Source organism: Mixophyes fleayi, chromosome 6 (assembly GCF_038048845.1).
Source record: "Mixophyes fleayi isolate aMixFle1 chromosome 6, aMixFle1.hap1, whole genome shotgun sequence".
Lineage (NCBI taxonomy): Eukaryota > Metazoa > Chordata > Amphibia > Anura > Limnodynastidae > Mixophyes > Mixophyes fleayi.
The window spans coordinates 19,324,169-19,346,450 of NC_134407.1; the positions used below are offsets into that span (position 1 = coordinate 19,324,169).

Here is a 22,282-nt window from a genome sequence, read left to right on the forward strand (position 1 = left end):
TTCTATTGGCTGAGTCACGAGTCAATCAGTGGATTCAGGTGGAGATTTACCCAGAGCATGACCCTGATTCATTAGTCAATACCTGTCTATGTGATTGACGTCATATGAACATTATATTTAGAGGAATTACAGACCCTAAATTAGTGACTATTAACCAAAATATATTGGGACACAAAATTAGGCAGGATGTGTTAAATAATCTATTTTTATATTTCTTATAGAAAACATGCAATGGAGAATAGCTATAGCAAAAATGACCCTATGATCTAATTTTTTTCCTTCATTTCAGGTGTATTCATGGTATTCTAAAAGGGATATGATATAATACTGCAAGGGTGTGCCCAGCGATTCTGCTGCCAGAGCAGCAACTGAAATCATACCCCTTCCATCCCTCTTTGTTATTATACCTAATGTACACTATAATACACAAGTGATGCTAATACCTGTATAAATGGTAAATTCTGAATGTCATTTATGTTTTTACTTTCCAACTGCAATAATCTCAGATAAATTATATTGGTGTCAAAATTAATTTTATTTTGATCAATTACCTAATTGTAATACAATTCGAATATAAGAGAGCAAAATAGGGGTAGAACATTATCACTATGTAGCAATGTCGGCAGGTCTGCACTCCCTGAAGACTATAATTAAATAAACATTACATCGCTTATTTCCAGATTCCCTCCCCGGTGTGTTCCATCTCATTCTACATAACATGCAGATCTAATCACTGCTTTCCTGTTCAATACCAGGCTCTGTGCCACGGTCAACAGTGGCAGAAGAGTCAATCATGGTCATGTTCCTGAGTTTCCCATCTGATAAGGGCCTGAGCAGAGGTGGTCGGAAATTGGGGTGGAATTTACACTCAAATAGCCAGACATAAACATAGCGTACGGAGATCTGTGCAGGCCGAAGTGGTTTAGAGGCATACTGCACACACACATCCCATGTTGCACTCATGTTTTTATCTGTTTCATGTGTAAGCGTATTACGCACTAACAAAACTTTAAGCAAAACTTTTTTCATTTCCGAACAAGGGACAGTTCTGTTAGGGTTTTTTTTTTTAAACACATATACAAAAGCATAACATCTGTCCTAGTGACAAAAAAAGCACCAATCAGCAGTGCAATTGCAAACAGCCAATCACAAGTCAAGAGACTGCCATCATCCTCCGCTATTTACACCTGCCCCTTACCATCCGCAGCTAGCTCAGGCGTATAGGCGTCTTTTTCTTGGTCTGCATTTGTTATCAATTTGCGCAAACACTTCCTTACCATACTCGGCCTATGGTACAAAGCCCCCGTCACGCCTCTCCAGTCTGTCATCAGTGGCAGAATCACATAAAGCTGCATAGCGCATATACATGTGACCACTTTCTGGGCACTCACATGGTGATATGCTACACACACTGCCATACATCCCACTGTGCCATCCTCTATACTTCTATGTGATTGTGTGGTGTTACTGCCAAGATACCCAGTTACACACCTCACATTATCTCTGCTTGCAGAGCTTTCAACTGCATTATAAATGTAGTAATAAAGACAGACCACAAATGAATAATAAGGGTACAAGCGCTGCTATAATGCTTCAAGGTATTTATCACATTCTAAACATTTTGTTAAAAATGTATTTAGCATGTGAAGTCTGTAAACTGCTTACTAGGAGCCACAACACAAGAACTGACTAAAGACACAAAGATAAACTTTTTCTTTTTATCCATCAATATATAAAAAAACAACAACTGACAACATAAGGTGAATGGTATTTTTTTTTTTTTTAATGTATTTAAGCCATCTCAGCACTATCTTTCATGATGACTCACTCCCGTTAGTACGTGCCATGGATTCAGAATAATATATTCTTATCTTTGTCAACCTGTAACCTCACATCATGTAATAATATATCTTTCTATACAATGATGGGACATTCCTCATTAGGACCAGCGAGTGAAAAGTTATATTTCACATTTACTGTTTCTCACTTTCATTGACAAATTAACCAGTCATACATTAGACATAGAACAACCCAAGGAAGATTTTATTTATACAGATGCATGTGTGAAATCTAATTATTATTAGTTTGTACGTGTGTGAGTGTATACTTCTCTTTATTGCACAGAACACCCCGTGCACATGGCCACACACCCCGGCCACACCCATTACACATGGCCACACCCCTCCCCACCAGCAGGAACCTCCTCATAAGACAGGTGACAGACGGACCAATAGTGTTTATTTATGTCATTTTTGAATGAAGAGTAATTAAAAACTAAATTGTTTTAATGTCTTTGTCATAATACTACTACTTATTTTAAAGGAAACTATTCTCCCTACTGTTAAATAGACGTATATTAAAAAAAAAAGTCTGAGTTTTGCCTCGTGCTTTTACATACTTATATTTCACAGTATGGTCTACTATGCCATAAATCCATAATATTTAAGGTCATCTGTAGGACAAGTCTGATTGTTCTTGAGATTTTTATATTTTTTGCAAACGCTCGCTATCCTGTTTTAACATGAGTGCACTTATAACAGACAGGTCAGCAGATAGTTTAAGAAGGTTTTCATACATGAGAATGCAATTGTAATTCGCTTTAATAAAAAAAAAAAAAAGAAAAGAAAAAGAAAAGAAGTATATACAAAAGACAATATTTCCATATTTGCGGAAACAGAGGTACAGCAAAATAATTAGATTTTTTTCCCCCCCCCTTTACAATATTCTTGAAGAACAATGAAATAAAGAAAGTGATTGTAAAGATTCTCGAGTTGTGAAAGTGGCTACTTCGGCAGCCGTCTCAATTCATTCATGAGCCAGATAGCCATGCTGAGCAGTGCAAGAGAGCCAGACTGGTGTGTGGCTGCTAATGAGGTCGGCACATACAGAAGCAGAGTACTTATGCCCAGTGTAACCTGAAATAAAGAAAGAATGGTTTAATAACCAGGCTGTATGGATCAGTAACCAATAGCAGCCGTCAGCGTACATCTATCTAACACCAGATAATGGAAGCAACGCCTGGGTGATATAGTTTTTTTCCACCATTTAGTAAATAAATCCAGCAACACAAAAATAAAATTGCTCACTATGTAAATTCAGGCCTTGTCTACTGGTCAATGATAATACTCTATTTTCCCAACCTTCCCTCCAATAAACGAAACAGACAAACAGATGACTCGTCTTGAAATATTCTATGATAATCCAAATCACATGATACAACTAAGCACCACTATGGGAAATTTAATGGGTTACCTGTAAATAAGCCACAGCAATCAGCGAGTTAACAGCCAACCTGGCTCTACGAGGGAGCGGGATCCTCCGAGAGTAGTAATATAGTCCAGTGACGGCAGCTACTGAGCTGATCCCCTGAAAAAGAGATTCATACACTTTGGTAAACTTCTAACACTCAAAATGAACAAAACACCTGGTTTCATTGTGTATTGCTGACTAAAAGAAGAGGCATGACGTCACTCACAAGGATGCGGTGATCAAACTGGACGGTGGTGGGGTTTTCAAAGAGGTTATTCAATTTTGGGGAGAAGGCTAGGAGGTCGTCTGGGATCCAGCGCTCCCCCATCTTAGGGAAGGAGTTGTAAACTAGACCAGCGTCTAGTCCTGCCACAAAGGCCCCTGTGGTTGGAGAACAGTGGAAAATCATAAAATAACAATTCCAAGTACTAAGAAAGAAATAAACAAAACTAATAATAAATAAATAATAAACAAAACCTCAAAAAGACATTCTCTGCCGCCCTCTTAAGTCAACAGCGACCCATTACACATTTTTTCAAAAAGTTATTGCTTGGGATTGGCAGGAAAGTGCTGAGACGTAGATCTGGCCCCAAAGAGTAATTGTTATACTGGGCAATATTTCACATGAAAGGCAGAACGAGAACTACTAATACACGTAAGGTAATAAGGCTATATTATTAATGTAATACAGTACAGATTCTACAAAGCGTCTACAAACAAGATTTTCCATGTCGGTGAAGACATTTGTTTCTCAACTATTGCCAGGCATACAGCCTCCTCGTCACATGACATACAGGCGCACACAGCCTCCTCGTCACATGACATACAGGCGCACACAGCCTCCTCGTCACATGACATACAGGCGCACACAGCCTCCCCGTCACGTGGCATACACAGCCTCCCCGTCACGTGGCATACACAGCCTCCCCGTCACGTGGCATACACAGCCTCCCCGTCACGTGGCATACACAGCCTCCCCGTCACGTGGCATACACAGCCTCCCCGTCACGTGGCATACACAGCCTCCCCGTCACATGGTTTGCTCTAAGCAGTATACAGGACCCAAATACCCGAGAGTGCTGTGAGGAAGACCAGGCCTGTCGTCCAGTGTGTGAATCTCCTCAGCTTTAACAGCTGATTTGTTTCCGGTAACTATCCAGAGAGAAAAAAAATATATAGTTGTGAAGCACCATAAAAATAACTACAATTGGCATAATCCCACCAACATAAAATATAGTGAAGACTACCTGTTGCCTATCCACAGAGGGGGTAGCCTATCAAAAAGTAGTGACATCACTGAGGCATCATTTATCAACCCATAAAATTGCTGCCTCCACTGTGGGTTAATTTAATGCATTTAAAAAATGGAAAACAAACTAACTCTGAAACGCAGGAGGGAAAAAAAAAAAAAAAAAAGGTACACTTTATCAGAACGCCCTATATCGAGGATTAATATTATCATTTATTTACAACAGATATCTGCAGTGGGGAACAGAACAAACAAGCAAATTACTGGCCAGTCAATATAGTACATAAGACAGAATGGACAAGGTATATAACAAGTGTAGTAAAGAGCATCTAGAGGGCGCAGACACAGTGACACATAGGTGGGCACGGTGAGGGAGATGGGTGTTGACAGATAATATAACACAGCGCAGTTTTGTTATACCTTGTGTTTTGGGAGGAGAAGAGACAAGCCTGTCCAAAGACTTGCACAATATAGAACTAGCGCTGAGCCCAGGTGTGCAGCCAGACGGTACTGACTAACGCGTGGTACATCATACGAATCTGGTTTCTCTTCCAACCCACTCTTCACCATGTACCAGCCCAGCAGACCCTGTGGGATGATATATGAATAACAGAGATGGATTTTGAAATAACAAAATTATTCTCCTGACCGGGAAGCAGTAATTTAATTCTTCTCCGCTCATAAATTGTTACCTGGAAGCAAACAAAGCCACAGAGACCCAGAACAGTTCCTTTCATGCCCCGGCTAAACCAGCCCTTTCTCCAGAAATAGATAGCTGGCAAGATGTATGCCAGCCCCACTGCCCGTCCCCACATGCGATGTGAATACTCCATGTACCAGATGAACTTGAACTCACTCAGAGTCATGTTGTGATTCAAACTGAAGAATAAATAAATAATAATATCATTAAAACCACCCATCAACGTTCATTATACATACAGTGTATGCAATACAGTTAACTTGCTGAGGAAGTTAACAGTAGATCATCTTGAGTTCTAAAGTCACACTCTGGTTGACAATAAAATAAATGTGTGTTCATTTCTTATACATTAGTGCCACAGCCAATGTCTTTGTGGACCCTTAAGCACGATGTTAGTTGCTGCTTCATGATTAACACATCTCACATTTTGAATTCTGGGAACTGTTGGTACTTCTGAAACTCGGCCTCCCATTCTTCCTGAGTTCCTGGTGGCTTCATCTCTTTTACCAGGTGCCAATCAACCATTGAAAGTCCAGATTCAGTTAACCTATGAAATTCCAAAAAGGAAATGATGTATTTTTTTTTTTTTTAAATATATGGATGAAACACTGTACACATTGTAGGTTGATTCACATTCACAGTTGCATTAGTGCAGAGTTAATGGGTTGGCAGCTGCAGATCACTGGTCTAGAGTAATACGTAACACAAGGCAGGCGGGAGTTTTGCCATCTCTCCAATAACTTACAAAAGGTCTATTTACAAAGCCAGTGCCTCACCTAGTAACTCCCCCGAGGATTACAGCACCGGCTACCATGCCGCTGCATGCAAGAAGCCAACGCCCCATGATGCGGTTTGTGGCAGGGTTTGGTACAGACCCCACAGCGGCTCTGGACGGAGCCCCCATCTCTGATACCATGCTGCTTTTCCATCTTTTCTGGATTGTGTGTCTCCATTGAGTGCTGTTCTGCTGAAATAATCAGGAATAACAATTCAGATGCTGCTGAATAATTCACTGAGCCTCAAGTTGTACATAACAATAAAGTATGTGTCATCTCTATATGCAAAATAGAAGTTACATTGTTCTGAACAGGTCTCATTATGAAGGTCTATGAAGCATGTATTCTGTTATATAACCAGATAATTTACATACAATTTATACTTTTATTATATGTTATTTATACATACTTCTGGGTGTTATTTATATGTTACTTTATTATTTTAGCAATTATGCAGTATCTACAGACCTCCACAGAAGAATTATTTGAAACACTAGCCACTTAAAAGAGTTTCTTGCAATATTAAGGTTCCAAAGCCAGGCAATGAAAGTTGGGCACTGCATCAAAATATCATGGTTGAGTGGCACCTATATAACAATTTTTTTTTTTTATTATTTTTTTTGCAATGTCCAATTTTCACTGAAAACAGAAGACTTGGGTCACCTTATGGATGAGTAATCTCTAGGGTTGTTTGAAATTCACTGCCCCTTTCCTCCACTTGCACTCCGTTCCGAACACAGCAGAGGAAAAATAAAAATAAGGAAAAGGTGCTTGTGTAAATAAGCCCTTAGGCTGGTGACACACAGATGGTTTGAGCCTACAGCTTTCATGGTATTTTTCAGCAATTCTGCATTTACCCTGTCAGGAAGCTCAAAGTGTCACTAACTTTAAGGCTATCAACAATATGTGTGCATTTTTTTATAGCTTTGTAGGCATTGAAAGCATGTTTAAATACTTGTGTCTATTTTTGATGCTTCATTTGACCTGCTAGATTATTTTTTTTTATTACATGGAAGACTTTCACCTCTATTGACACCTTTGTGCTCTCAAATGACTACAAAACACATGGGGGGGGGGGGACTAAACCTACAAATCCAGCAATTTGGCAAATGCAAACTAGGAAATGTTTCAAAAAAGCAACCACAAGTACATTTTGTATCCAAAAATAATGCATAGCAACAAATATGCCAAAAACAGTTATGTAAAAACCCTTAAGCATTTATTTACCTTTCTTCCTGTTGTGTGGATAAAGTGTAGAGCTTGGACTCTACTGTGCGCCAGGCTCGAGCGAAGGGTAAGGAGAAGCATGGTTTGTGCTTTATGATTACACCAGCTCTACCAACATAACTTTACAAGTTACCCCTTTAACTGTGACCTGTAATAAATACAAACCCATCAACAATGCAGTTACCAAATATCTGTAAATCACATGGATCCTCTCAGGCTTCAATGACCTCTTATTGAATGTTTATTATTTTACTACTTACCAAACTATAATGCACAATTTATTTTATGCTACATACTTGAAGGAGCTAAAATACCATGAAATCACATTATAACCCATCACTGACCATGAGCTTATAATGTAGCAGTAGACTAAAGCCTGGTGGGTACACATTACATAGTTCATAACTGTGTCTGTATCTAAAACCCACCAGGTAGGGGTTTCTACTAGGGTCTAAGTTAGGCTAAGGACATCTGTAGAACTACAAGTCCCAGAAGATCTTGTCAGAGGCTGCCTAAACTTCATCTAGAGTTATTACAGAATGGAGTTTCATTAAACAGCTGCTGTGATGTAGGCACCCTATGACTATTCCCATAGCAGGAGACGAAACCAACCGGTAAGGAGAAAAATGTCACTTTCTGGGCGCAGCCATATTGACGCCTTTACGTCACCACGTTTAACGTTCACGCGGATCAAGAGGTCAGGGCAGACGCAGCTCCAGTTCCTGTATAGTCCTGACGTCATGGATAAGGGCGGAACAAAAATCTAGTGTCGTCCAATCAGAAGCCGCGGTGGCTCGTCCAATGAAGTAACACTAGTACGCAGAATATTCAGCGTGAAGCAGAGTTGTCATCTGAGCGTCCAATCAGAGTTGACGCGGATATGGCAGCTGTCAAATCAGTCGAAAGCAGCTGACTAATCGTCCAATGGGGAGGAAGGAGTCGTAAAGGGCAGCCAATCAGGAGAGAGTGGGTGGTGTGTGCTGGCTGGGAGTGAGTGGGGGATGGTGATGCTGGGAGGTAAACATGCAATTTGTGTGGATTTGGGAGTGAGCTGCATTGGTGACCCCGCTCTAAGGATGCAGGATGTGGGTGATCCCTATATTCCCTGACATGTTACATGTCCCCTGCTGTCCTTCTGCACATTTATATGTTTCCAGATATAAATGGATTATTATGTGTACACTAGAACCAGTGTGCTGTGTTATGTCATCAATGGGAGTGCTTGTCCCCAGGCCAAACTGCAGGCACAGGGCTCATCCAGCTTGTACAATAGTAGCATGCCTTAACTTTCATCTTATGGGTCCTAGATACTGAGCCCAAAATTACTTCCATGTCTGCCATTTATAATGCATGGCAGTGATGTGAGTAATTCACTGTAATGCTGCCTGGGCTGAGTGTGAATACTGTGTGCTAATAGTTGTATGTTCAGTGACAGTTACTGCTTGTCAGTACGTTGCATTTCAAGGACAAATTAAACAATCAGTGGCAGCGGACAGACTTATTCTTTTTAGACATTACTATTGCGCAGTCTGTAGCTGTCTCAAGTTACTGACATTTTGGGAATTTCAAAACTAGTCCTACGAATGCATTCTAGTAATTGTACCTCACAAAATGCCACCTATACAGTTTGTCTTAGATAGGATCATTTTACCAGATGTTTTATTGCCAGAAAGCATTATTGGAAACCAATCTAATTGTTCTTTTCAGACTAATATTCTTATACATCTAGGACCCACCTTACAATGTCCGTGTTTGACTTTTTTTCCACTTGCAGTTTTTATAATTATTCTACGTGTTTGTTGATATAGAGAGATGGGGGATCAAGGATTTCTTATGGAAGTTTGTGTAGACTCGGTCGAGTCTGCAGTGAATGCTGAGCGAGGAGGTGAGATATCTTATTTTTCTTTTTAATGTCATCTATTATATGTAATTTATTATATATTTTTTTTCTTTCTGTGCATAAATACCATTCTTTTTTAATAGGTGCCGGGCGTATAGAATTGTGTGCTAGTCTACTGGAAGGCGGGATCACACCTACCATAGGTGAGGCTGTTACATTTATTTGCATTTTATAAATCATTTAAACGTAGTAGTGTAGCCCAGGTTTGTTGGGCTGAGTAGGATGTGGATGACGGGTGCTGATGACCAGCAAGGGATGTCCCGCATGTGCCCTCCCAATGCAAAACTCATAGGTCAGTTCAAATTGATTTAGCCTTGAGGTGACCAGGGGAGGGCTGGCAAATTGTAGCACGGGGGGCAAGACTTGACTCAGCAGCCTATTACGAACATTTTAAAGGAAAAAAAAATGCAGGTGGCCCAGTGATCCAGCCCAAGGTAGCTCACTATGGGACCTGCCTAGGGGCAGATCTCCCCCTGTCCTCCAGCCTGCCCCTGGAAGTGACTGTCTCCGTGACATGTACAAGGGATGATGAGGCTTGTGGTTTACTGGAAGTTAGAGATCCTGGGATCACACAAAGGAGTGCATTAGAGGCCACCCTCTTGGCGTATGAGCAAACCAACTTCATATCTGAGAATCCGTTCCAGAGGGAATTCTGGTAACCATGGGACAATGATTGCCATGTAAGTCAGGTGTTCCAGATAATGCCACGGTAGGAATTCTAGCTAGATGTTTTCCTCTGGAATAAGCCATGACAGTATCTATTTCCAGCAGCTGAATGAAGATTAATCAGAAACAAAGTAAGGAATAATTTTTCCTTTAGTAAATCATAATCAATACCCGCACTGATAATGTTGCGTAATACTGTCAGTTATATAGGTGCCACTTAAACTTGAACCACTGGAACCCTACACATGCTGTGCTTCCGGTAGCTCGTGACACTGCAGCCCTTCTCTCCTCCTGCACTTGTCTAGACTGTTGGTTATACAGTCACCACTTGTTAATTATATGGGTGCCACTTGAAACAGTGGAGCAGCCACTATGACATGTACAACTCCACCGACGATTTTAAGTGAGTGTGTAGGCTCTTTGCCCAATCAACAGCCGTCGGATTATTTTTAGGTTCAGGTGGCTGAGTGGGCTCTCTCCTTCATTCCCCCAGAGAACCCTGTCGCTCTGCTGCCTGCCAGATGTTTTAAGGACAAGGTGGGCAGCATGCGAGTGGAGGATCATTGTTCTGGGTTTTTACTTTCGTTTAAGCTGCCTTCACCACCATCCAGCTCTCGGGCATATGGCTGATGAACCATTGAGCCTGAACGCATACTGTTTGGATATGGCCCACCAAGTTGATTATTTTTAAATATGTAGACTTGATAGTCGGGCCAAGCACGCTGCCTGACAGTAACCATTAGCATGTGGAAGCCACCCCCCAAACAAGGCTTTTGTATATGAAGTAAACCTTTTTGCCAAATTTTAAAGACATCAGTGTGGTTTTATAGCGGGATTATTGGTCCATTTTATTGGTCTGTTATTAAAACTAGTGTTACATTTTTTCTTTAAATTTTATTTTAAAAATTGACAAATTAAAGGCAGATTCACCTGAATAACAAGGCATTTAATGTAAATAAAATAAAGCATTACATATTGAATGTTAACATTCTAATGACTGCTTGTCTTGAGGCTAGCCAGGGCATGAGGTCAGTCTCTACAATGCTCCTCTATATATCGCTTTTCTGTGCTGCACAAGAACCTTATTGTTTTATTTGCATCACTGGTGCCAGTTATAGTAAACACCTCAGCTGAAAAAGAGAAGAACAGATGAATAACAGCTCCAGTAGCCTCTAGCACTGGCAATTAAAATTTCCATCCATAGTTACAGCCACTTCCATGACATCTGCTCCTTAATCCGATCTCCATACTTCTTCTGTGTTGGGTGCCGGGAAATCCACAGCAGGGGCTGTGAAGCAACAGTAGATGTCTACTTCTGTGGTTCCCACCATGTAGAGCAAGATGGAGTACTGAACAACATGACGGAGGACCCCAGACACCTCTCGGTTGCTTGCTGGTATTACTGGGTGCCAAGCAAAATGTACCATCAAAATTGATGTGGTCCATATTGATTTGTCGCTAGTGAGCTCTGATCTTCATAAGAACAGAGGATGATATGAAGGCAACCAATACAAGGCAGAGCGTTAACACCTTGAGAGATTTTTAGAGGAGAGGCTTTATACCACATTTGGTGCAGAATCGGTATCGGAGCGTTTGGCGATGAAGCGTTGATCATTAACTTAAAGTATATATGTGTGCTAGATGATGTGATGCTTCCATATATAATATACCTCCACACTTTCATGGGCTGTTCCAGTCTATAACCCTGTCATAAGGTGTCTGATACCAGAGTGGACTGTGAGATGGATGCTGTACACTTATTAAATGGTAAGGAGGTCAGATAGAGTTAAGGCTAGGTTCACACTACAGGTTTTTCAGCCAACTATCGGGCCAAATACCCGATGAACAACCGTTTGGCCCGATATCGCACTAGTGAGAATATTTACACAATGAGCGACAGTCGTTCCAAAGTATTGATCGTCGTTTCATTTGATTGCTCGTTCTGTTTAAAAATCTCGTTCCAACCTTCCGATCCTGCAAGGTTCTTGTAGGAAGCTTCAGTAGTGTTATTTTATATACACCCAGATCAGCTTCTTGCCTGGATAGACAATTGATATGTATGTCAGACATGTCTATACTCAACACTAACTCTAGCATGGAGGCGATGGAATCTCTTGATACACATAACGCATTCTATCGAATGGCCTTAACTTTCTATCCCGAAGTCCTATTTAGGTTTGGACCTAATTTCATCAGCATTTTATTCACCGTGAACTTCAGGGGTTAAATGTATCAAGCTGAGAGTTGATCCTTCATTTTAAATGAATGATGGGTTTGGTTTTACCTACAGTGTATTAGCCTGGCATGGAAGGTGAAGGGGCACTACCAGCATATTAACCTAGGGCGGCCTGAACACTTAATCAGGCCCTGACTGAATGAACAGGCATCAGAATATGGGCAGCACAGTGGCCTAGTGGTTAGAACTTCTGCCTCACAGCGCTGGGGTCATGAGTTCGACTCCCGACTTTGACCTTATCTGTGTGCAGTTTGTATGTTCTCCCTGTGTTTGCGTGGGTTTCCTCCGGGTACTCCGGTTTCCTCCCACACTCCAAAAAACATACTTGTAGGTTAATTGGCTGCTATCAAAATTGACCCCAGTCTCTCCCTCTCTGTCTGTCTGTGTCTGTATTAGGACATTTAGACTATAAGCTCCAATGGGGCAGGGACTGATGTGAATGAGTTCTCTGTACAACGCTGCGGAATTAGTGGCGCTATATAAATAAATGGTGATGATGATGATGATGAAGAATAGGGATCAATGGATTGAGGACTATACTGTTAGTACTGACTTTAAATACCAGACAGATCCTGGATAAAGTTTGCTACAATTTAGGTAAATCTATAGATTGTAGTCAATACTGTGAGCACCAATAATATGTTCTTCATAGGGATGTACTGATCACTGTTATGAGAGGACAACACACCACAGGCCACCCATGGTTACCGTACCCCAAGTTTCTTTTGTTGTAATTCTAATGCTATATTATAGATAATTACAATTAATGATGTTTACAACACACTGATCTCTAATACCAATTTATACAACACACAAAACTGTCTACCTTCTAGGTCTTTTACAGATAGTTAAGCAGTATGTCCAGATCCCAGTATTTGTAATGATTCGGCCGCGAGGGGGAGATTTTCTGTACTCTGACCGAGAGGTGGAGGTGATGAAGGCTGACATCCGTCATGCTAAAATACATGGAGCCGATGGGCTGGTGTTCGGGGCCCTGACGGAAGACGGGAGAATCGACACAGAGCTGTGCATGGATTTACTAGGTAAAGAAAAGAACCATAAATTTAATTTAAAATTCAAGTTTTGCGCTGTACATTTAGCTGACAAGTTCTGTCTGGGCTGACGGCGCTTAGTCTGTGCAGGCTGCTGGCTACAAGTACTGGAGACAAGCGCACATGAGATCCGTGTCAATCATAGTAACTTATAAAAGCAGGCTGCTTGCTATACGTTCTTATAGATGGAGGCCAGGACCAATCACCATCTGCACATTCCCCTGCATGCATTAGCTTGAAGCTGTATAAAAGGGAAGCGGGTGCTTTGTAAAATTTTATTTTGTTTACTTTTTCAGTGTTGGTGGGGATAGGGGGTGGTAGATTTTGCAGCATCAATGGGAAGCAAAATGACCTAGATGGACAGATAAAACTTTGGCTTTACTGTCACTGTAATAATATAATGTATGGTTACTATCGTATGAAAGGGGATTGTAGGGATAGAGGCTGAGTTGGGCTAAGGTCCTGAGGTCTCACAACAGTGGTTCAACTAATGTGGACTTTTTAACATCAAAGTCTGACGATTGTCTACACACAGTGGAGCTGCCACTTTTGTAGTCTAAACCCGTATTCATGACAATTCAGCCTATCGGCTCACTAGGAACATTGCCCAGTATTCATGACAATCCAGCCTATCGGCTCACTAGGAACATTGCCCAGTATTCATGACAATCCAGCCTATCGGCTCACTAGGAACATTGCTGAAACGTGAGGCATTCTGGGTGCATTCTCGTGAACACCGAGTGCAGGAGATAAATACGTTTTAACCATTGGGTTTATGGGATTGAAGGTTGTCGTCATTCTGTTTGCAGCAATATATTTACATGATTGTGTTTGTTTCAGCTATGGTTATGAAATCCACTTTATTATATATGCTTGAAATGCCTGGACTATTATACATGTCCGTATTAACACACCGGGGTGGGGGGGGGGGGGGTTCTCTCTTTCCTGGAAAATATTTTGTATCTATATTTGTAGACTTCAGGACTCAGACTGACTCCTGTCTTTATGTCCCCAGCTGTCTCTCGTCCTCTTCCTGTCACTTTCCATCGAGGTAAGCATGACGTATGTTACTGGTCCCTGTATTTGTAATATTGTATATGGCACAGCCTGAATGCAGAGACTATTTTTTACTTAAAAAACGTGTCAGTGGCTGTCGATGTTAATAAAGTTTATTCATACAAAACGTTCAGAAAAAATGACTTAGGGGCTGGCGGCGTGTACATACTCGATGTGTGGCTGTTATCCCAGGATGTCCTTCCACATTTACACTGTGCAGACTACACTTCCTCCTGCCTGTATTGTAAACCTACAAGTCTCCCGACAGCTGAGATATTTGTACTGTCTTTTTTTTTTTTCCAATTGTTTCTTCATCGAGCAGTATTTATGTTAGACCATTATAAATATGATGTCATCCCCAGTAACGCGACAATGGCAGGTGTATAATGCAGCACTATGTACCGTTACATTGCAGCGTTTGACATGGTCTACGACCCTCTGCTTGCGATGGAGACTCTGATTTCTATGGGCATTGAGCGAGTGCTGACCAGCGGGTGTGATAGTTCGGCCCTGGAAGGTCTGCCTTTAATAAAAAGACTAGTGGAACAGGTAACCTCAGTATTCTATCTGCAGTGCCTCTATTAGGTTGTGTCCAGAGACTAGGTAACAAGGTTTCCCCTGGAATCAATGCTCTTGTTTGTTTTCTGACCTCTTCAGACTGGAAGCTGATTGTGGAAGCAGGAATATGCTGTGTGGGTCTCAGTAGGAAAATACAATTGTGCTATTCAGCTGTATTTAGCAGATGGAGTTACCTAGGTTCCTATTTTAAATTAAACTGAGGTCTGTGGACTGTGACTTGTCAGCTGGATACATTGACCTGGTGGAAGAATGTTTATTTATCAAATTGTATGAATTTAATTTCATATAGAGGCGAGTTTGATCTTTTTATCACCTCTTTGACTCAAAGCCTCAAATCACTACTCTGTATTGTGGGGGATCCTGCTCCTAACTAACTATCTAACTCTGTCTGGCTTGCCTCTGCCCCTCTCCCCATATTATGGACCCGCGCCTGTCACGTGCAGCCCTGTCCTCACTAATCACACACGTTGGCTGGTCACTGCTTCCCATAAAATCGGCACACTCCTGTCCTGAAATACCCTGTGCTGCTGTGACCATTCTAAAGATATGATTGGCTACCGTTTGCTCTATCCCCATCCATTTCAAAACTGGGCAGGGGGGAGAGTGAATGTAGTAAATGCTCTGTCCTTAGTGAATCACACCTGATATTTAAATTCTCATGTTTTTATAGTTGGTGATATTAATGTAATAGTAAATCCTTGTATACTATAATTATTCTATCAGCAAGTTAATAATAATAACATAGTGTTTTTCTTTTAGGCTAAAGGCCGAATCATAGTGATGCCAGGTAGGTAGAGGGCTCGGTAAGTGTTTTTCAACTGAAATGTTTGCAGCTTGGCAAAATGTTCTGTTTGAGCAGTTTCTACCTGTCTACTATGGATATATACATTGCGGTTATCATATATCTTGCAGGACCTTGTACCTGTGAGACACACAATGCCGGTCGCTATTCTATATAGGCTGTCAGTGTTGTTAGGATGTGACCGGGATCTCTTGCATCTTGTTCTTGTGCAGCCCATTCCTTACCCTCTATATTCAGTTGTTGTCTCAGACACAGACGTGGAGGAGGAAACAGGAGAGGCTGGATTGTCCTTAGAAAACAGACTGAATGATTGAGTTTTATCAGCTTATCTGACAATTTTAGCATTATAGTGGCAATTGGGTGGTGGACAAAAATATAACTGAATGATCTGCCTCCTGGTCCCCTAATAAAAAAAACAAAGGGAGACCCATACCTAGCGCTGTTAGTTCCTGCTGCGATTGTATGCAATTCACATACAGTCGGGAGTCTTATCGGGAGGGCTGGCTGATTTTAACCGGGGGGCAAAACTCGACTCAGCAGCCTATTAGAAACATTTTAAAAGGAAAAAAATGCAGGTGACCCAGCCCAAGGTAGCCCACTATCAGACCGGCCCAGGCCCAGCCCCCCAGCATAGCCTGCCCCTGGATCTTATAGTGCTGATTACAAAGGGCGCTCATCACAACTTGCTCTGATTTTTCGCCAGCTTGCTCTGACTCCTCACCAGCTTGCTCTGACTCCTCGCCAGCTTGCTCTGACTCCTCGCCAGCTTGCTCTGACTCCTCGCCAGCTAGCTCTGACTCCTCGCCAGCTTGCTCTGACCTCTTCGCCAGCTTGCTCTGACTCCTCGCCAGCTTGCTCTGACTCCTCGCCAGCTTGCTCTGACCTCTTCGCCAGCTTGCTCTGACCTCTTCGCCAGCTTGCTCTGACCTCTTCGCCAGCTTGCTCTGACCTCTTCGCCAGCTTGCTCTGACTCCTCGCCAGCTTGCTCTGACTCCTCGCCAGCTTGCTCTGACTCCTCGCCAGCTTGCTCTGACTCCTCGCCAGCTTACACCGATTACTCATTGTCTCCCTTATTTAAAAGATAAATGTGTGAATAATTGTTTTTCATTTTGCAATTCTAAATCTATTATTTTGAAAGAAATACATAATTGTAAACAAAATTCAACCCAACCTAAACCAATCCCTGTTTCTCATGTTGTGGTCTGGTAGGTGGTGGTATTACAGAGCGGAACCTGCACAGAATCCTGGAGGGAGCTGGAGTCCAGGAGTTCCACTGTTCTGCTCGTTCCACTAAGGAGTCATTAATGAAATATAGGTACGGAACACAGTGTGATACATCCATGATATGGAATTCCTGCCTGTCAAACGGGGGCTGAGTGGACTTGAACGTGGTTTGTGCAAATACTGTTTGTAGCAGGATATTCAATTGGGAGTTGTGATAGGACTGGATGGTTGTCAGTAAACCTATTGAAGGACGCTGCAACCAGCCTCTTTATACATGAAAGGGGCAGATAACGGAGAACAGTAGCTTGCACTTATCTACATAGACTATGTAAATGAACTGTCAAACATATCAAGTTCTTTCAAATGATGGGCACTGTTGCATATAGTTTTGTGAATGTTATTAGTAACATAAGAAAATGTCAATTCCCGACCATGGCCTTATCTGTGAGGAGTTTGTATGTTCTCCCCGTGTTTGCGTGGCTTTCCTCCGGGTGCTCCGATTTCCTCCCACACTCCAAAAACATACTGGTAGGTTAATTGGCTGCTAACAAATTGACCCTAGTCTGTCTGACTGTGTGTGTATGTTAGGAAATTTAGACTGTAAGCTCCAATGGGGCAGGGACTGATGTGAATGAGTTCTCTGTACAGCACTGCGGAATTAGTGGCGCTATATAAATAAATGGCGATGATGATATTATGGGTTTAGTGATCCTTTACGTTTTAGGTAAAGTTCTTCTTTAGAACAGAGAAATAAATGTATTTGATTTGAAACAGCAGACAAACTTTATTGATGTTTATAGAATACATTAGAGGAAATATTTTAAAACAAGAAGTTAGAAGAAATATTATAGGGTGTGTATTACTGATCTATGGACACTATACGTGAAATAATTAGAGTGTTTATAAATAAATAGAGCTATTGCACTCTCTTCCGCTCCCTCTGCAGCGGGCTGTAATGTTAGGGGGAAGTGATGCTTCTCTAACAAAGCAAACAGACAGTTACTGATTGTTTAGCAGACTTAACTTTGCAGAAATACATTTTTCCAATTGGATGATCCATACATAGGCGGGGCTAGTGATGTCACAGTAGCACAAGTGACTGCATTCTCATCTTTTTGACCTAAAAATTGTTGCAGCTGTCTGTTCTAAAATTCAGATGTAATAATTTACCTCTTAACAGCGCTGCAGTGCAATGTCATGTTAATGTTGAACAATATAGTTTACTTTCATGGCTCATATCTTTTAAAATTTTAAATGTTAAGGTTTTGCGGTTCGTTAAACACTATATTAAAGTACATACATTTTAAAATGTATATGCATGGACTTCATAAGCTTGCTGAAAGCCAGGTGAGGTTCAGGGTTCCTGTACACTTGCCAAATCCTGCACTCCGAGCTGTAGATTTATAAACATGAACCATAAACATGACCGTTTTACATTTGGACAGCACAGTGGCTCAGTGGTTAGCACTTCTGCCTCACAGCACTGGGGTCATGAGTTCAATTTCCGACCATGGCCTTATCTGTGTGGAGTTTGTATGTTCTCCTCGTGTTTGCGTGGGTTTCCTCCGGGTAATCCGGTTTCCTCCCACACTCCAAGAACATACTAGTAGGTTAAATGGCTGCTATCAAAATTGACCCTAGTCTGTGTGTGTGTGTTAGGGAATTTAGACTGTAAGTTTCAAAGGGGCAGGGACTGATGAGAATGAGTTCTCTGTACAGCGCTGCGGAATCAGTGGCGCTATATAAATGATGATGATGATTTGGAACGCTGATTTAACTCTGCTTGAGGGAGCAAAAGCACAAGGTAGTTCCTGTATCCCATCTATATGTATCTGATCCCTGAGTTTCAAGTAAGGACAAATATCCTTTATTGTACGGCTGTCATTGCTTCATCAATGGAGTCCTGCAGTGTAGAAGGAGGATGAGTGTGGAAGGGGGGGTTTAACCAACTATTAACTAGTGCTTTTAAAGGGCACTCCAAACTCTAAAATATTTCAAGCACAGGGGACAGCATATGCTGGACATATTGTTTTGCTGTCTCTGTGTACTCTCTGGAGCTGATTCTGGGGGGGGGGGATGTATGCCAGTTTGTATAGCATCGGTTTGTGCATGCTCTACAAGTGGGTGCACGCTTATGCCCCTATGCAGACTGGCATGATTCTGGTACTTACACCTGCCTGTGACTGGAGAGGCGGGGGCTGGGGAGAGGCGCTCTACTGTTAGCCAAATACAGTAAAGACGTTTATGCAACTGTGGCTCTATGTAAGCTGTAGATACTCGCTGATGATGATGACTTTCCGTAAAGCAGGAGCATATGGGTGGAAATACACTCGTTTTACGTGCTCTTCTTTTAAGAGTAATCTACTCCCATTTTGCGATCAACGCTGTTGCAGATTAGGGCGACGTGCCTGTTATCTCCGTGGTTTCTGTCTGTAGGTGAGGTCGTACCTGCGCTCGCTACTTGTCACTGGCCGTATACCAAGCTCTATTGTATTGTTAGAGAGACAAGAAGGCTGGGAGAGGCAAGCAGGGAATTATGTGACTGATGGCTATGCCAATAGACTTAAGCTGCCACCTGAAGAACCTCACAGCAAGGTCTAATTTCCGTCCCCTTAGTGCCACCACATTCCATTAAATAAACGCATAAAGATGGATAAAGATGTTCTATGGTAACGGATTTGGGGTCTGATAGCAGAATGATTTATCATAGCCACAAATTGGGCTCTGTCACTGGAAGTAAATACAAATTGTGGCAGGTAAACAGGATGCTGGACAGCTGCTCCTGTAGTGTTACGGCATCAGCACCCTCGATGCTTGACATATATCTGCAGGCCCAATATCGTCGCATATAAACTATATAGAGTAGGCCAGCAGATACAATGCTGACTCGGTGTAATATAAAGATGGAAAGGTTTAACTAAGGCTCTATCCTCCCGAGTGCTGTCATTCTGTATATTATTTATAACTAAATCCAAAATTACGTTTTTGGCAGCAAAGTGATAGTTGCCCAATGTTTCCCCTTGGTTTAATGCATAAACAGCCGTGTCTTGCCACATACATGTACAGATCATCATCAGGAATATGTCCGGCTCTATGGATCACTTCATCACCCTGTGATATCTTTTCTCTGCCAGAAACAACTCCGTCTCCATGGGAGCCGCACTTACTACCTCCGAGTATTCCATCAAGGTTGCCGACGTGGCAAAAGTCAGGACACTGAATGCTATGGCGAAGAATTTCCTGTAACGCTGCCGCCACCGGCCTCCTGGAGAGAAGAGACGGCGGTGCGGCATCAAGACGGAAGAGACCGGTACCTGCAATACTGTGCCGGCTGGTAGATTGGGAGACAGAGGGCAAAGTTTGGTATGGGTGCTACTGCATGACAGTATTTGGGCTGTTTGTTTTCCTTGTCCAAACTAGGTGAGGCGATGTCTGACAGTACTCGTTTAACACAGACCTGTTCTATTTCAGTGGCCAGACTGTGTCTGTGCACAAACACTGTAGTGGTGAGAATGGAATGAGTGCATTTCGCTGTAGAGGCCATTTAAACCAATCCTGCGCTTGAACGCCTTGACAATGAGTGTACAACGTATAATTCACTGCAATCACCTCTAATAGGGGGGATACATTTACCCCAATCTGAACTACAGCAGTTGATCTCCTTGCACAGTCCCAATAATATATGGTAATCAAATCCTCACTTGGGTTATTAATAAAAATATTTTTTTAAATACGGACCTGGAAGTAAAGCACTAATATGTTCCACACATAACACAGATCTCTATAATTAAAGGTTAACTAGTAAAATGTATAAATTAACTGTAATTTTATTTTTTTTACCAGTGTTTAGTTAAAAAATCTCCACATTCAGACAACTTTAGCATACTGGCTTGTCATCCTTTGCTGTAGATTTTACTGAATACATCGCTTGACCTTTCTGACTTGATTTTTTTTTTTTTTTTTGTTTTGCTGGTATTTAGTAAAAGTTACATGAAGGTGCGCAATAACCAATAAATGAAAGTGGTGTGTAAGTGGGAAAATCCCTTTAAACATATTAGCAGGCGTTGTTCTGTACAGAGGGCCTTAATTTATTAACGCCAAGGGGTTGAGCACCAAAGTTTAAAATATTTGCACTCTTGTTAGCCTCCAGTTGCTCATACAATGGGAAAAATAAAATGTTAATTGTGTGGTTTAATGGAATCGTTTAGGGTTTGTTCAAACAAGTTATATTCTAGGTGCGAGTAAAGACTTGTGGATGATACAGCAGCATTCTGTCAGGTATTGAATATGTGTTTTTTTGATGTTAGGAGTCTCTAAAAGCACTTGTCTGAATGAGCCTTGTTAGATATAGGATCAACTAGCTTTAAAAATAAGACATAGGGCTAGATTTACTAAGCTGCGGGTTTGAAAAAGTATAGATGTTGCCTATAGCAACCAATCCGATTCTAGCTGTCATTTTGTAGAATGTACTAAATAAATGATAACTAGAATCTGATTGGTTGCTATAGACAACATCTCCACTTTTTCAAACCCGCAGTTTAGTAAATATACCCCATCGGGTTCCTTGTGCAGAGTTCTCTAAATCAGTGTATTATACAGAACATTTCTACATAAGTAATTGGGAAGGAGCAGCAGGGGGGTATTGTGTAGAACCACCCAGAATAAACATCTTCCATTATAAGTCATATCAAATGTCTTTTATTTTGGCACTGCATGGCAATTGTTATATATCTGGAAGTAGTACAATGTATCATTTGATTTGAGATCAGCTTGTATGTTATACATACAGGAAGGTGGAAGTATCCCATTTACAGTATGTCCTTGGCTGTGCATAGTGAACCATTTCATGTTAAGAGACCGGACAAAATTCAGTATTTAAATCATAATTCCTGTTCCACTTGTGGTTGTTTCTAGTGTTTGTTTGGTTTTTTTTTCTGGTTAAGTGTGATTTAAAAAATAGAGATCAATTAAAAATCTTCAGCCAAATAAAATAAGAAATGTTTTGCATTACTGGTCGATGTTTGTGGACTTTTCTTTCCTCCAACTTCTATCTGAGAAAATAAAAATGTCTATTTATAGGTCCCAGGTGCATAAATGTTCATAAAATATACCTGTGCGTCTTAATTGTTTCTTTTTATTATTCAGAAACCCATTTTGTGCATGTGAGTGGCCCTCAATTTATTCTATATATTTTAGTTTTTACTAATAAGGATTTTTTTTTCTTTGCAACTCATGATTTTCCCTTTTTGAATTTGTCTAAAGTAAATATTAAGATATGACTTTCAATTATTCACGTGGCAAGAGTTTATCTAACTTCTATAAAGGAAAAACCCTACCAGTCACTAGAATGCCATTGTTCTTCTCTCTGTTCCCTAATTCCCTTATTCTTCCCCAAATCCTCTGGTCAGTCTTATGTGTGATCATTTTCTCACAATACAGCAAATTGAGGGCACGGCCTTGTAGCAAGGTCAAATCTGACTTCATTAAGGTGTGTTATTACATCATTGGAGATATTCATCTATTTAACTTGACCTGGAATTATTCAACTTGTTCCAACAGAAGGAAT

The 22,282-nt window shown here is 41.2% G+C and overlaps 2 protein-coding genes across 5 annotated transcripts; one reads left to right on the forward strand and one right to left on the reverse strand.

Moving 5' to 3' along the window:
* Positions 1–1,757: 1,757 nt before the first annotated feature.
* On the reverse strand, positions 1,758–7,906 carry COX15 (cytochrome c oxidase assembly factor COX15). 3 transcript variants are annotated; one of them, XM_075215961.1, is made up of 10 exons: positions 7,814–7,906; positions 7,202–7,349; positions 5,975–6,162; positions 5,623–5,745; positions 5,191–5,377; positions 4,919–5,086; positions 4,320–4,401; positions 3,476–3,630; positions 3,253–3,366; positions 1,758–2,915 (listed from the first exon to the last, which is right to left on the reverse strand). In XM_075215961.1, exons 2-10 carry the CDS (start codon positions 7,280–7,282, stop codon positions 2,784–2,786), a joined length of 1,230 nt encoding a protein of 409 aa, XP_075072062.1. In that variant the 5' UTR covers positions 7,283–7,349; positions 7,814–7,906; the 3' UTR covers positions 1,758–2,783. The 3 variants fall into 3 exon arrangements, with proteins under 3 accessions (XP_075072062.1, XP_075072060.1, XP_075072061.1); XM_075215959.1 differs by having other exon boundaries at positions 5,975–6,165; XM_075215960.1 differs by lacking the exon at positions 7,814–7,906 and adding an exon at positions 7,462–7,807 and having other exon boundaries at positions 5,975–6,165.
* A 268-nt stretch (positions 7,907–8,174) lies between these two features.
* CUTC (cutC copper transporter) lies at positions 8,175–21,726 on the forward strand. 2 transcript variants are annotated; one of them, XM_075215963.1, is made up of 9 exons: positions 8,175–8,218; positions 9,010–9,086; positions 9,185–9,244; positions 12,837–13,046; positions 14,071–14,106; positions 14,527–14,660; positions 15,450–15,477; positions 16,702–16,807; positions 19,851–21,726. In XM_075215963.1, exons 2-9 carry the CDS (start codon positions 9,014–9,016, stop codon positions 19,960–19,962), a joined length of 759 nt encoding a protein of 252 aa, XP_075072064.1. In that variant the 5' UTR covers positions 8,175–8,218; positions 9,010–9,013; the 3' UTR covers positions 19,963–21,726. The 2 variants fall into 2 exon arrangements, with proteins under 2 accessions (XP_075072064.1, XP_075072063.1); XM_075215962.1 differs by having other exon boundaries at positions 8,205–8,286.
* Positions 21,727–22,282: the final 556 nt, after the last annotated feature.

Bases quoted from the DNA above. Each gene is read 5' to 3' on its own strand.
- CUTC (XM_075215963.1), top strand. From the start codon at position 9,014: ATGGGGGATCAAGGATTTCTTATGGAAGTTTGTGTAGACTCGGTCGAG. The intron at 13,047-14,070 runs GTAAAGAAAAGA...TTATGTCCCCAG, and splicing joins GCTGTGCATGGATTTACTAG to CTGTCTCTCGTCCTCTTCCT. The intron at 14,107-14,526 runs GTAAGCATGACG...GTTACATTGCAG, and splicing joins TCCTGTCACTTTCCATCGAG to CGTTTGACATGGTCTACGAC.
- COX15 (XM_075215959.1), bottom strand. From the start codon at position 7,282: ATGCTTCTCCTTACCCTTCGCTCGAGCCTGGCGCACAGTAGAGTCCAA. The intron at 5,378-5,622 runs GTGAGATGTGTT...TTTATTCTTCAG, and splicing joins CAGTTCCCAGAATTCAAAAT to TTTGAATCACAACATGACTC. The intron at 3,367-3,475 runs GTGAGTGACGTC...TCTCTTTTTCAG, and splicing joins AGTTTGATCACCGCATCCTT to GGGATCAGCTCAGTAGCTGC.